Source organism: Myxine glutinosa, chromosome 1 (assembly GCF_964187855.1).
Source record: "Myxine glutinosa chromosome 1, kmMyxGlut1.1, whole genome shotgun sequence".
In the NCBI taxonomy this organism is placed as follows: Eukaryota; Metazoa; Chordata; class Myxini; order Myxiniformes; family Myxinidae; genus Myxine; species Myxine glutinosa.
The window spans coordinates 138,238,825-138,253,343 of record NC_136261.1 but is presented as its reverse complement, the minus strand read 5'-3'; the positions used below and the strand labels follow the sequence as shown (position 1 = coordinate 138,253,343).

Sequence of the window (14,519 nt, the reverse complement as noted above, 5' to 3'; positions counted from 1 at the left end):
AATGCTTGAGTTTCTTCATGAGAGGGATCCCTTTCAAGACGACGATACTCTTCACAACATTTTCACTGGTATAGTTGCCCAGACAACGGTGAATGTTGATGAGGCAAAAACTGTGGGAGAAAGGCTCTTGGGCCAGATGAGTGGTAAACGTGTGCTTGAATACAGCTTCAAGAAGAAGGGTCAAGCCATAACTATGGACTCAAGAGTCTGCAATGAAGACACCAGACGGAGACATCAATATTGACTCTCAGTTACTCTTCCAGAGACTTGTGATCGCTGGCACTGAAGTAGGAGACTTATCCAAAGCACTCCTTTGTGAGTTATGCACATATCCTCCATCTTTGTTCGAGACCAAATATGCCTTGCTGTCCGCCAATAAGCCTGCGTTAGCCTCAGCAATCAAATCCTTGGCACCTGCCGATACTGCACAACCGTCCGATATACAATACGTACTCGATGGCGGTGCCCTATTGCAGCGCATAACGTGGCAGTCAGGTGAACAGTACAAGGATATTCTTGACCGCTACCTGAAATATGTTAGTAGGCATTACGGGCATGCTATCGTCGTGTTTGATGGCTATCATGAAGGTCCCTCAACGAAAGACTGTGCCCATCAGAAAAGGGGTGAGCGACCATCAGTGAAGGTATCTTTTTCTCAAACCATGATGCTTTCTGTCAAGAAGGAAGAGTTTCTTTGGAACAAGGAGAACAAGCAACAATTCATAGACATTCTTGGTAAGAAACTGGAAGAATCTCATTGTGAAGTGCTTCATGCGAGTGGGGATGCGGACCTACTCATAGCAACAACTGCAGTTTGTAGCTCTTCAAAATCCAACACTGTTCTTGTTGGCGAAGACACTGACTTGTTGATACTACTGTGCTACTATTTTCACAAGAATACTGCGCACACTCTCTACTTAATGTCGGAGCCGAAAAAGGGTTCATTGAATCCAAGACAATACTTGGACATTGGCAAAGTCAGAGAGGCTCTGGGTGATACTGTCTGTGAAAACATTCTCTTCATCCATGCGTTTGTAGCTCTTCAAAATCCAACACTGTTCTTGTTGGCGAAGACACTGACTTGTTGATACTACTGTGCTACTATTTTCACAAGAATACTGCGCACACTCTCTACTTAATGTCGGAGCCGAAAAAGGGTTCATTGAATCCAAGACAATACTTGGACATTGGCAAAGTCAGAGAGGCTCTGGGTGATACTGTCTGTGAAAACATTCTCTTCATCCATGCGTTTGTAGCTCTTCAAAATCCAACACTGTTCTTGTTGGCGAAGACACTGACTTGTTGATACTACTGTGCTACTATTTTCACAAGAATACTGCGCACACTCTCTACTTAATGTCGGAGCCGAAAAAGGGTTCATTGAATCCAAGACAATACTTGGACATTGGCAAAGTCAGAGAGGCTCTGGGTGATACTGTCTGTGAAAACATTCTCTTCATCCATGCGTACCTGGGATGCGACGCGACATCAAGGGTCTTTGGGATCGGCAAAGGCACTGGACTCAAACTGTTCAAGGACAATGAAATGTTCCAGCAAGAGGCCCTAATTTTCGGCAATAAAGAGTCAACACAGGATGAGGTCATTGCTGCAGGAGACAGAGCAATGGTTTGTGTGTACAGAGGCAAACCATCAGACAATTTGAACGAATTGAGGGTAGCAAAATTTCATGCTAAGGTGACAACAAACAAAACATCGTTGCACCCACGGGTACTTCCGCCCACGAGCTCAGCTTCCAAATATCACAGCCTACGGGTATTCCAACAGGTTCAGGAGTGGAAAGGACACAAACTCAACCCGCTTGACTGGGGATGGAGGATCATGGACACCAGGATGATCCCTATGCTTTCTGACCTCGCTGCAGCACCAGACTATCTCCTAAAGCTGGTTAGGTGTTCTTGCAAGGGTGGTTGCAGTGATAAACGTTGTGGTTGTCGGAAACTTGGGCTGCCTTGCACATTTGCATGTAGGGAGTGCAGAGGTATTTGTGCAAATGCAGACGAATCAGTGGACGTTTTCGAGGATGCTGATGATAGTGACCATGGAAGAGACGAAGTGACGTGTTAAATATTGTGAACGGACAGAAGGACATTGGGTACAAATAGTTGTGGTAGTGTATTCAAACATGGTTAAATAAATAATTTAGAGTTGATTTGGTGTATTATTAAGAGTGATATTGTCATATAATTAATTTCCAAACATTGCGGTAGTCCGAAAAGTTCCCAAATCGGAAAGGACCTGAAAAACCATGTTCCACTCAATATATTTAAGTATAATTTTGGGCAGATATTTAGTAGACATCAAGGTCTCAGAAAAGTATTACTTCGTTTCTCTTGCAATTAGTGGCGGGTCCATTCACATTTTGACTGGACTAATTTGGACCAAATTTGGCAGAGATGTAGCGTATGTGACAAGGACGAAATGATCAGATTTTGGTGAAGATATGGATTCGGATCCGGCTACTAGAATTTAAAAGTGATTCTTCAACATTGGGAGATGGGGCCAAAAACAATGCATAGCAGGATATCTCAAAAAGTTGTAGACGGATTTTGACGAAATTTGGTGGACCGGTTGGGTGTCTGACAAGGTAGAATCGCTTCGATTTTGGTGAATATCTGAATATGGATTTGGATATGATAGTTATTTAATTTTTAAAGTGATTCTTCAACATTGGGAGATGGGGCCAAAAACGATACATAGCAGGATATCTCAAAAAGTTATGGATGGATTTGGACGAAACTTGTTGGACAGGTTGTGTGTGTGACAAGGAAGAATCGATTCAATTTTGGTGAAGATCCGGATCCGGATCCAGCTAGTAGAATTTTAAAAGTGATTCTTCACCATTGAGCGATATGGCCAAACAGGCGGAGGTATGCTCTCTACTGAGTGCCGTTCTAGTTATTGGTGATTTTGTAGCACATCGGATCAACAGATTCTGCCTCGGGGGCATTAATTTGTGTCTGGGATAAACTGCACCAACCATGGTCGAGAAAACAATACAGTAATTGCAAGTGCTATGAATCAATCGAAAATAAAAGAAAAACTAGAACGGGCACTCGGTAGAGCGCATACCTTCGCCGCAGCTACTGTTCTGTACTTGGTAAAAATACGATTTTGACCTTTTCGTGACCTTGACCTTGACCTTTGACCCGATTGCTCCCAAAATCTAATCAAATGTGTCCCGTATAATAACCAATCATCCCACCAAATTTCATGCAATTCGGTTGAATACTTTTTGAGTTATGCGAATAACATACACACACACACACACACAGACATACAAATAAATACACAGCGATCAAAACATAACCTTCCGCTTTTGCGAAGGTAATTACCAAACAGAATCCTTCTGCATAACCCATACCTTTCTGTGAGCGTATATCTCGCTTTTACCAGTTAAAAAAATGACTTAAGCTAGAAGTACTTCCTTTTTATGTAACTCTCAGATATTAAAACTAATATCTTCCAAAGGCTTAAACTAATGTCTTACCCACCATCCGGCTCCTTCCCCCTCCCCGGGATTTTCAAGATATTCTGCCAATTCTCTACTTAATAAATTAACAATGATTCAAAATTGCAGCCTGAAAGTGGCAGAAGACACAAATTATATAATTGCAGTCACAAAAAAGTACCTTGGCATGGTCAGAAATGTAATAATCTAGCAATGTGTCGCAAAGGTGAAATCCCATCGACTCCAAGTCCTTGGTACTGAAGTGGCTTCCTTTTCTGTTCCCTGCAGTATCAAACGAGACGTCATGATTAGTCGGGCCATACTTGCATAGCCACCCTCTACTGCAGAAATTATTCTCACCATCTTAAAGTAGTTATCATTTTATTTACTTCCTGGGTCACATGAGAAAGAGACTAAAATATGGTAAAAATAAATTATATTGAGGCCATGGCCTGATTTGGACAAGCCTGATGGCTTTCCTCACTAATATTATCCTTAGTGCTCTAACTGGGTGCCATAAGGCAGGTTCGGTACCACGCTTTCTGGGTATGCCAGACGATCTGAAAGACCTAATGACGATGTGCCAGAGCACGGACTACATACTGATGAGGGGTGCACAGACCCAGAAAGCACTGGTGCATAGCACCAGTTGGTGCTCGGAGTGGACCCCAAGCCACTGATGCTCCACCTTTTGCAGTGTCTCAGGTTCCTTCTTTGATCGAGTAGTTCTTACTTTCACAGTTAATGAAGGAAAAATATGGTGCCTTCCTAACCCTAAATTAGAGACAGCAACTCCAAATTTTTAGCATTGTCAGCTCTGCAGAATATGGTAGAATACTGTCCCTATTTAAATTGTTGGTTTCGAATTTTAATCTTGTACTACCGTGCATGCATTGGAAATAGCTTGCTAAAGCAAAAAGGGACAATTCGGGTTAATATAACATTCCGCAGACCAAGAGTTGAGCCAGAAAATGTCGTTTCCACTGTGAAGCTGTTCAAAATGCCCATCCGCCACATCACCACTCGACCTGTTCCCTCCTTGCTCTTTTGCACTTTAAAAGAGCAACTCTTGTAGCAAAACTAGAAAAATGGGAAGGATATCAGAAAAAGAAAAAATAATAATAATATATATATATATATATATATATATATATATATATATATATATATATATATATATTCAAAATTTAACCTGGAGTACCTGTCGTATTGTGTTTGTTCATCATTTGTGACCAATTTCAGATAATTTTGTACCGTTAAAATGGTTTGTCTTTGCACTTCTTACCTGATCTGGCAGTTTTTTGCTGAGCATCATGGGGAAAACCCGGGTTTTCAAATGACTCCCCACATCTTTCCCAGTACTGCATCCATATAAAAACACGTTGTTCTTTCTGCTGTGCCCATGCAAATCGAAGTACATGGCCACCCCGTGTGACTGGCAAAGGCTGGATTGAATAAATAATTTATATCATTAGAGCAGGAGAAGTTGCTCCACATAATCTTTTCTTTTTACAGTTGTGTCGTTCTTTTCAGAGATTTAAGTCACATTAGTCCCACTAAGAAAACCACATCCTTTTGTGCAATACAGTGAAGTATCAAACATATGTCTTGTCTTATATTTGGTCTTTACAGGCTACATCGAAGTGGAATAGCAATAATTAGGAATACAGCACATTTTGCATCGCTTCAATTTGCAAATACTTAACTTGACAAAACCTTTAAAAAAAATACAAGACAAGGCAGAGCAAACAAATGAGAGTAGTTAAAAGTTGATGTGGATTTTTTATTCTAGGAAATAAAAAAAATGAAGACAATCCATGTCTTTATAACTATCGTAAACCTTAATCTAAAAAGAATGAAATTATCAATCCAAAGCATGAAAAACAAAACAGCAACAAAAATACAAATTGGAGAGGAGAAAATGTGTTCCACTTAGCATTGAAGCAATTATTGTATTTTAATTTACAGCTGTCACAATTTATCTTTGCTTGATGGTAAAAGTAATAGCACAGACTCTGGTCTCTGATGAGTTATAGGTATCATCAGTTTTCCTTCACATTTTTTTCTCATTGACTATTCTACCGTATTTGGGTTGAATGACAATTCGAATAACTCAGGTGCCAATTTCAGCTCAATTGCAATAGTTCTGCATTTCTCCGCAATTTTGAGCGACATGTGCTTTATCGATGAGGAGATACACAAATAAAAAAAATTTTGACACTTGGCAAAAGCGAACAAAGTAGAATGGCACTCAGTAGAGCATCCTTTTGACCTCATAAATAAATTGGTGGTTGAAATCAGTGACCTCATATGCAAAACGTCTTCAAATTAATTTAATCAGATGAAAATTGACAATTTTAGAAATTTGACCTATGTTGACCTTTTGGCCTATGCTGACTGACCTAAGATATAATTGGTGGTTGAATTCAGCAAGCTGATATGAAAATCCTATTCAAATTTCAAGTCAATCAGATGAAAATTGAGGATTTTAGAAGTTTGAAAAGGTTGTTGACCTTTGGCCATGTTGATCTTTTGGACTATGATGACCTCGAAAATAATTGGTGGTTGAATTCAGCAAGCTGATATGAAAATCCATTCAAATTTCAAGACAATCGGATGAAAATTGAGGATTTTAGAGATTGAAAAAAAGTGGTTGACCTTTGGCCGATGTTGAGCTTGTGACCTATGTTGATCTCAAAAATAGTTGTTGGTTGAATTCAATTAACTGATATGAAAATCCATTCAAATTTCAAGTCAATCGGATAAAATTGAGGATTTTAGAAATTCGAAAAGGTTGTTGACCTTTGCCCTATGTTGACCTTTTAGCTTATGTTGACCTAAAAAATAGTTTGTGTTTGATTTCAATAGGCTGACATGAAATTCCTTTTCAAAATTCAAGTAAATCATATGAAAATTGAGAATTTTAGAAATTAGAAAAGGTTATTGACCTTTGGTCTATGTTGATCTCAAAAATAGTTGGTGGTTGAATTCCGTCAGCTGATATTTAAATCCTATTCACATTTCAAGTCAATCGGCTGAAAATTGAGGATTTTAGAAATTTGAAATAAGGTTGTTGACCTTCGGCCTATGTTCACCTTTTGGCCTATGTTTATTTCAAAAATAGTTGGTGGTTGAATTCAGCTCACCGATATGAAAATCCCATTCAAATTTCAAGTCAATCGGATGAAAATTGAGGATTTTAGAAATTTGAAAAAAAGTGGTTGACCTATGTTTTCCTTTGTTAACCTCAAAAATAAATAGGATTCTGTCGGACTACCATTTGGTGAAGTTTCGTGAAGATCAGTTTTAAATTGTGACCCTGTAGGCAGGTATAAGTGAGCGGACAAACAAATACACAAACACACAAATTGGAGTGATCAACATACTTGTTAAAAAACAAAATCTTTGCCAAGTAATAAACCCATCCCACTCGATTCTGGATTACTATTGACCAATGTTATTCAAATTTTGATTTAGTACAACTTAAAATAAGCAAATGGAGAACACACCTTTGGATCATGTTACGAGTGTGCCATATGCCTGGGTATGCATCTTTTAACTCTGAACAGTATTTGCGGTTTAGATCGCAGCCTGTGAGTGAGCAGCGGTAATTGCCCACAATGACTCCATCGGGGTTCAACATGGGCACGAGCTTAAATAGGAAACCCTCGCGCAGGATGCAAGCCTCATGCGAATCACCGAGCAGGAAATCCATCAGGCCTTTCATGAGCCATGACCCAGTTGTTTCACCGGGATGAACACGGGCCGTTATCACAATGACCATCTTTTCCTGGGACACACCATGCTTGGCTGGATTCGTAATTGTCAATAGTGGAACAGAATTCCCACACAGAGTGTTACACAACGAACGCAGGCGGCAGAACCTTGAGCGAGCTGGGTCGGACACAAGGCGGCTAAGGTAGGCCTGCAGATCGGTGTATGTGTAAGGATAACAGTATGAAAAATAGCAGGTGTCGTGCGAATGGGGAAAGCATAATGTCCACGTGAGAGAGTGCAATGGGCGATCCATGCAATCCAGTTCTGCATTCCGGAAGTAGCGCACTTCGTCACCTAAACGTCGCCAGCCGATACAGCTTTGCCGTGCATCTTCTTCTGAATAGAACAGGGGGAGAAGTCCCTGGTTATACAAGCTTCCACCTTTGGCCATGTTGGTAATGGTGAAACGATACTTGGCTCCAGCTTGAGTGTTCTTTACGCGGAAGTAGAACCATTGGGTGTGCTTTTTGGTGTAAAGGTCAGGACGTAGGCTCAATTCGTAGTTGTATGGACCCCTAGTAAAACACATTTTATGGTGAGGATTCACAATCGATATAAAATAAGCTTTCATGATTGGTATCACGAGTCGAGCATGCATCATATAAAGAACAATTGCAAATTAGTTTTGTATTTCCAGCTCCCCATCCTGAAACTCCCTCAAGCATCCGACACTCCTGCATATCCTCAACCACCTTTCCCTTATGCCCGCCCTCTTCAATATTGTAATATTCCCTTTTCTGTATTATCTTACCCCTGTCTCAATTTTTACGGCGTAGCCGATCGGGCAGAGCCGTCTGGAACAGTGTTTGTCCATCCGTATATACCAGTCACGTGAAAAAGTAAGTACACCCCATGTAAAGTTTTGACTTATTCAACATATTTCAACATACAGCTATTTGATCTTCATTTCAACAATATTGTTAGATAAAGGTGATATGATATAACAAATATCATGAAACATTTACATTTTGTAGTCCATTGTATAATTTAAATAAACATAAATGCAAATTTCATTTGTGGAAAAAGTAAGTACACCCTTGGCTCTAATAGGTGGTATTGCCCCCTTTGGCAGAAACAACCTCAAGTAGGCGTTTCTTATAACTGTCTACCAGTCTCAGACATCGACTGGGAGAAATTTTTGCCCACTCCTCCATGCAGAATTCTTTCAGCTGTGCGATGTTTGAGGAGTTTCTTGCATGCACAGCTCGTTTCAAATCCCCCCACATCTCAATGGGATTTAGATCCAGGCTTTGAATTGGCCATTCCAGAACCCTCCATTTCTTTCTTTTCAGCCATTCCTTGGTGGATTTACTGGTATGTTTAGGGTCATTGTCATGTTGCAAGGTCCACCTTCGGTTGAGCTTCAACTTTCCGACAGATGGCCTCACATTATCCTCAAGCAAGTACAATGAAGAATTCATAGTGGATTATATGATGGTGAGCTGCCCAGGCCCTGATGAAGCAAAGCTGCCCCAAACCATAATATTTCCACCACCATGCTTTACAGTTGGTATCAGGTTCTTGCGGTCAAATGCTGTCTTTGGTTTTCGCCAAACATGTCTTCTGGTACTGTGGCCAAATAGCTCTACCTTTGACTCATCTGTCCAGAGCACATTCTTCCAGAAATGCTGGTCTTTGCCTCGGTGTTCATTGGCAAACTTTAGTCTTGCCCTGATGTTCTTTCTGGACAGCAAAGGTTTCCTCCTGGCACACCTCCCATGTAGATCAAATTTGTGCAGCCTCTTTCTAATGGTAGACTCGTGCACTTTGACATCAACAGTGGCAAGAGCTACCTGTAGGTGCCGTGATGACATTCTGGGGGTTCTTAGAGACTTTTTTCAGCATCTTGCCGTCTGCTATCGGGCTGAACTTGCTGAGGCGGCCTGGCCTGAACAAGTTGGCAGTTGTTTGGAATCTTCTCCACTTGTAGATGATCTTCTGCACAGTCGAAGGATTGATTTCAAATTGTTTGGAGATCTTTTTAAATCCCTTTCCAGACTCGTAGGCATCTATAACCTTCTTTCTGAAGGCCTCAGAGAGCTCTTTTGATCTCAGCATGGTGACACCGCACACTTCAACAACAAAGAGCAAACCAAACTCAATGTCTGAGGTTTAAATAAGACAGGTTCCTCCAAGATCCTCTCTCACGTTGTTCTAATCATTTGCACCTGAGCTGGTGCACCTGATTCTAATTTTAGGTATTTGAAGTAGTGATAAATGTCGGGGTGTACTTATTTTTTCCACATGCGAAATTTGCATTTATGTTTATTTAAAATATACAATGGATTACAAAATGTAAATGTTTCATGATATTTGTTATATCATATCACCTTTATCGATCAATATTGTTGAAATGAAGATCAAATAGCTGTATGTTGAAATATGTTGAAAAAGTCAAAACTTTACATGGGGTGTACTTACTTTTTCACATGACTATGTCCCCTCAAACGTATACCAATCAGAGCTGAGAATCTGGTCACATGACAGGGTGATGTGATTACGCCTGATGTCATTACGGTGTCCGCGGCTGACTCTCCACACTCCGCCATTTTGATTTATATGCCGTTCATGCCGAACATATCGTCGAAGCTGTCATATATCACAATCGCCATGCTCTACCTTCACGTTTTTCATTCAGTGTAAAACACAAACAAACCGATCGTTAAAATGACCATCAAATATCGAAAGCATTGGCGTTACGTCTCTTCCAACAATACGGTACGTATCGGCCTTATGCGTGATGACTCATCTTCAGACCGATTCAGACAAATTAAGCCCAGGTTTCTTCATGCAGTAGTGTATCGTTTCAGTAGTATCGTTTTCATAACAATAATATAGTAAATATAACCATAATACTTTAATCCCAATGTCGTGAATGGAAGGTTAATGGATTGAAGCTGTGTATAGTTCATGATCAGTGATGAGCGTTGTTCGGCACCAATATATACTAGCCGAAACCCGTGGAACATCCACGGAAGGGAGGATGTGGTGTATGGATAGAGTGTACCATTATGGATGGCATAGGGGATTTGCTTGTCCGAGTAAGAGTTAGGAAGAAAGATGAGAATGAAGAGTGCGTATATGAACAACGATCGCCGACACCGGCACAAATGCATGCTCTGGATTGTCCACTCAGTGGACGGCTTGCTTTCGCCTTCGCCTGTCCAATCAGATGAGACAGCTGGCTTAACGTCCTCTGATGCGACGTCACACCTGCGAGGTATCACGAGGCGGGAACCGAATCCAAAACAGAAGCTAAAGTAAAGACCATCGGAGATCTCCTGCGGCAGCGTTTCTAACCGATGTGGTAAAGTACAGTACGTACAGTAAAGGACATTCTCATTGATCCGTTGATTAACTGTAACTGACCTGCGCCGCCCTGCTGTAGCTTGACATGTTAGCAGGTACTCTGACCTTTTTCACAACTTCAAATGGCGTTTCATAAAATCCTGCTGTGACTCGACATGCGCCGCACCATAATCATTGGCTCATAAAACCCTACACTGCTACAGAGGATTATACTACCACCGGAAGCCGGCACTTGGTTGTCCACAGAGGGAGGGAGAAACACACCATGTGGAATGAAAAACAAAATGCTTTAAAATATTCAAGAAAGAAACATTTTTTTTCATTTAATATTCCGGAAGTATTTATTGTACGACTAACGATTGTCAAAATAAGAACCTGCTTTGGGCAATCGCACACTATACCGTCGAGGCCGCTTTTACAGAATAAGAAGGAAATAATTAAATTAATGCTTTCCTATTTACATCGTTGAGTCAATACGTCAAAAAATCATTTTTTAAACCTGTAATCACTGGTTGTAGGGAATGCAGATTTGACGATCAGCTGATTTATGTGTGTGTGTGTGGGTGTGTATTTTAGACTTGGACAATATAAGAAGGAAAATTGCTTTGCAATACATGCCCATTTGCAAGTTTCAGATCAATATCAGTAAGCAGTAAGCACGGCCCATTATTTAATGACACCACTCGACTGTCCAATCAGCGGACGGCTCGCATCGCCTTCGCCCAGCAGACGCCAATACGATGGCATCGAAAGATGGCGTCGTATCGGCCGTTAATCGGATGCTTTTGGGCCCCAAAGTCGACTAATTCAGATTTTTCGAGTCTGGCTGTACGTGACAAACAAAGAGCGCGGTTCGTAGATCGTAAATCCATTAGTGCCGTGGGCATCGGGTCACTGGGTGCGACGTAAAAGGGATAACAAAGTCGAGTCCTTACGGTATTATTATATAGACTAGCCGAAACCCATGGAACATCCACGGAAGGGAGGATGTGGTGTATGGATAGAGTGTACCATTATGGATGGCATAGGGGATTTGCTTGTCCGAGTAAGAGTTAGGAAGAAAGATGAGAATGAAGAGTGCATATATGAACAATGATCGCCGACACCGGCACAAATGCATGCTCTGGATTGTCCACTCAGTGGACGGCTTGCTGTCGCCTTCGACTGTCCAATCAGATGAGACAGCTGGCTTAACGTCCTCTGATGCGACGTCACACCTGCGAGGTATCAGGAGGCGGGAACCGAATCCAAAACAGAAGCTAAAGTAAAGATCATCGGAGATCTCCTGCGGCAGCGTTTCTAACCAATGTGGTAAAGTACAGTACGTACAGTAAAGGACATTCTCATTGATCCGTTTATTAACTATAACTGACCTACGCCGCCCTGCTCTAGCTTGACATGTTAGCAGGTACTCTGACCTTTTTCACAACTTCAAATGGCGTTTCATAAAATCCTGCTGTGACTCGACATGCGCCGCACCATAATCATTGGCTCATAAAACCCTACACTGCTACAGAGGATTATACTACCACCGGAAGTCGGCACTTGGTTGTCCACAGAGGGAGGGAAGAAACACACCATGTGGAATGAAAAACAAAATGCTTTAAAATATTCAAGAAAGAAACATTTTTTTTCATTTAATATTCCGTAAGTATTTATTGTATGACTAACGATTGTCAAAATAAGAACCTGCTTTGGGCAATCGCACACTATACCGTCGAGGCCACTTTTACAGAATAAGAAGGAAATAATTAAATGAATGCTTTCCTATTTACATCGTTGAGTCAATACGTCAAAAAATCATTTTTTAAACCTGTAATCACTGGTTGTAGGGAATGCAGATTTGACGATCAGCTGATTTATGTGTGTGTGTGGGTGTGTATTTTAGACTTGGACAATATAAGAAGGAAAATTGCTTTGCAATACATGCCCATTTGCAAGTTTCAGATCAATATCAGTAAGCAGTAAGCACGGCCCATTATTTAATGACACCACTCGACTGTCCAATCAGCGGACGGCTCGCATTGCCTTCGCCCAGCAGACGCCAATACGATGGCGTCGAAAGATGGCGTCGTATCGGCTGTTAATCGGATGCTTTTGGGCCCCAAAGTCGACTAATTCAGATTTTTCGAGTCTGGCTGTACGTGATAAACAAAGAGCGCGGTTCGTAGATCGTAAATCCATCAGTGCCGTGGGTATCGGGTCACTGGGTGCGGTGTAAAAGGGATAACAAAGTCGAGTTCTTACGGTATTATTATATAGATAACCGTGGAAGTAAGGAATTCACCTCGGTTTTTTTATAGTAATATCATTTTCGAAATAATGATAACGTAACGTAATATTATCAATATAATAATAGCGTAAGGACTCGACTTTGTTATCCCTTTTACGCCGCACCCAGTGACCCGATGCCCACGGCACTAATGGATTTACGATCTACGAACCGCACTTTGTTTATCACATACAGCCACACTCGAAAAATCGGAATTAGTCGACGTTGGGGCCCAAAAGCATCCGATTAACTGCCGATACGACGCCATCTTACGACACCATCGTATTGGCGTCTGCTGGGCGAAGGCGAAGCAAGCCATCCGCTGATTGGACAGGCGAAGGCGAAAGCAAGCCTTCCACTGAGTGGACAATCCAGAGCATGCATTTGTGCCGGTGTCGGCGATCGTTGTTCATATACGCACTCTTCATTCTCAGCTTTCTTCCTAACTCTTACTCGGACAAGCAAATCCCCTATGCCATCCATAATGGTACACTCTATCCATACACCACATCCTCCCTTCCGTGGATGTTCCACGGGTTTCGGCTAGTCGTAAATATAACCATAACACTTTAATCCAATGTCGTGAATGAAAAGTTAATGGATTGAAGTGGTGTATGGTTCATGATCAATGATGAGCGGTGTTCGGCACTAATATTAATAACCGCAGTATTAATGGAGAATAGAAGTAAGGCATTCACCTCGGTTTTTTTATAGTAATATAATTTTTGAAGATAATGTAATGTTAATATTATAGCAAATCTAATCACAACACAAATCCCTTCATAGTGACTGCAAATGTACTGGAAGTTATAATCTATATATCTATATTATAATAGGCTACGGTGATTCTGTCTGTCTGTCTGTCTGTACGGGGGTGTCGCTTACTCTGTTTACAGAGTAGCTCCACCCATTCTTGGAGAGGCTTCATGTAAACAAATATGCACCATTTTATTACCTCGAATAGCTTTGAGGCCTGTTTAGATAGGCCCGTGCTGTCTTTCTCTCTCACACAGGTTTATTTCAACTCTAATTCGATATATCATTTCATTTTTAACAGTCGCTAACATCGTTTTAGACTCGGTTGAAAAAAAACGGGAAGAGAATCCCATGAAAGTTTCCGTTTATAGAACGAAATGATTTCTCAAAGGCCTGTAAAATAAAGCCCATTCATTGAGTCACCCTCACGATTTTATCTCGAATTCACCATCTGATTTCAATTTTATTGATGGTTTTAGACTCGGTGTCAGAAATAATTGAGAACATTCACGCACACACGGGAAAATGCAGAGATATATTTTTTAAAATTGCGCTACGATGATATACGAAAATACACCGCCTAAAATAACAGTCAGGGAAAATGTCGACATATATTAAAAATTCGCTTTTTCTTTTCCGGTAAGATACATTACTTTTACTTTTGATGACAGTCGTCACAAAAACGACATATATTTCTTTGTTCTTATTTCATTCAACATTATTATCTGGAAGTAAAATATGTTTCAGGAAATTACCGAGAGATATCTCTTCGTTTTTTTTTATTAGTTATGTGCGCATACACTTTAAATAGGTTTATTTGAAATCTTTAATTTTCACAATGTAATTTACTTTCCATTTGTCATTTGATGATTACGAGACACTTCCTTTTGAGGATCGTGACAATTCATGCGTTGCGTGGAAACTTCCATTTCCAAA

At 40.8% G+C, this 14,519-nt stretch overlaps 1 protein-coding gene across 1 annotated transcript in view; it reads right to left on the bottom strand.

The window, feature by feature from the left end:
• Positions 1 to 14,519, bottom strand: part of AGBL3 (AGBL carboxypeptidase 3) — a 96,183-nt gene that overhangs the window by 57,212 nt on the left and 24,452 nt on the right. Inside the window, exons 4-7 of the mRNA XM_078769995.1 lie at positions 6,979 to 7,761; positions 4,755 to 4,914; positions 4,423 to 4,549; positions 3,651 to 3,751 (exon numbers count right to left, since the gene is read on the bottom strand). Coding sequence (XP_078626121.1) covers positions 3,651 to 3,751; positions 4,423 to 4,549; positions 4,755 to 4,914; positions 6,979 to 7,761 — 1,171 coding nt within the window. The remainder of the gene's footprint in view (positions 1 to 3,650; positions 3,752 to 4,422; positions 4,550 to 4,754; positions 4,915 to 6,978; positions 7,762 to 14,519) is intronic.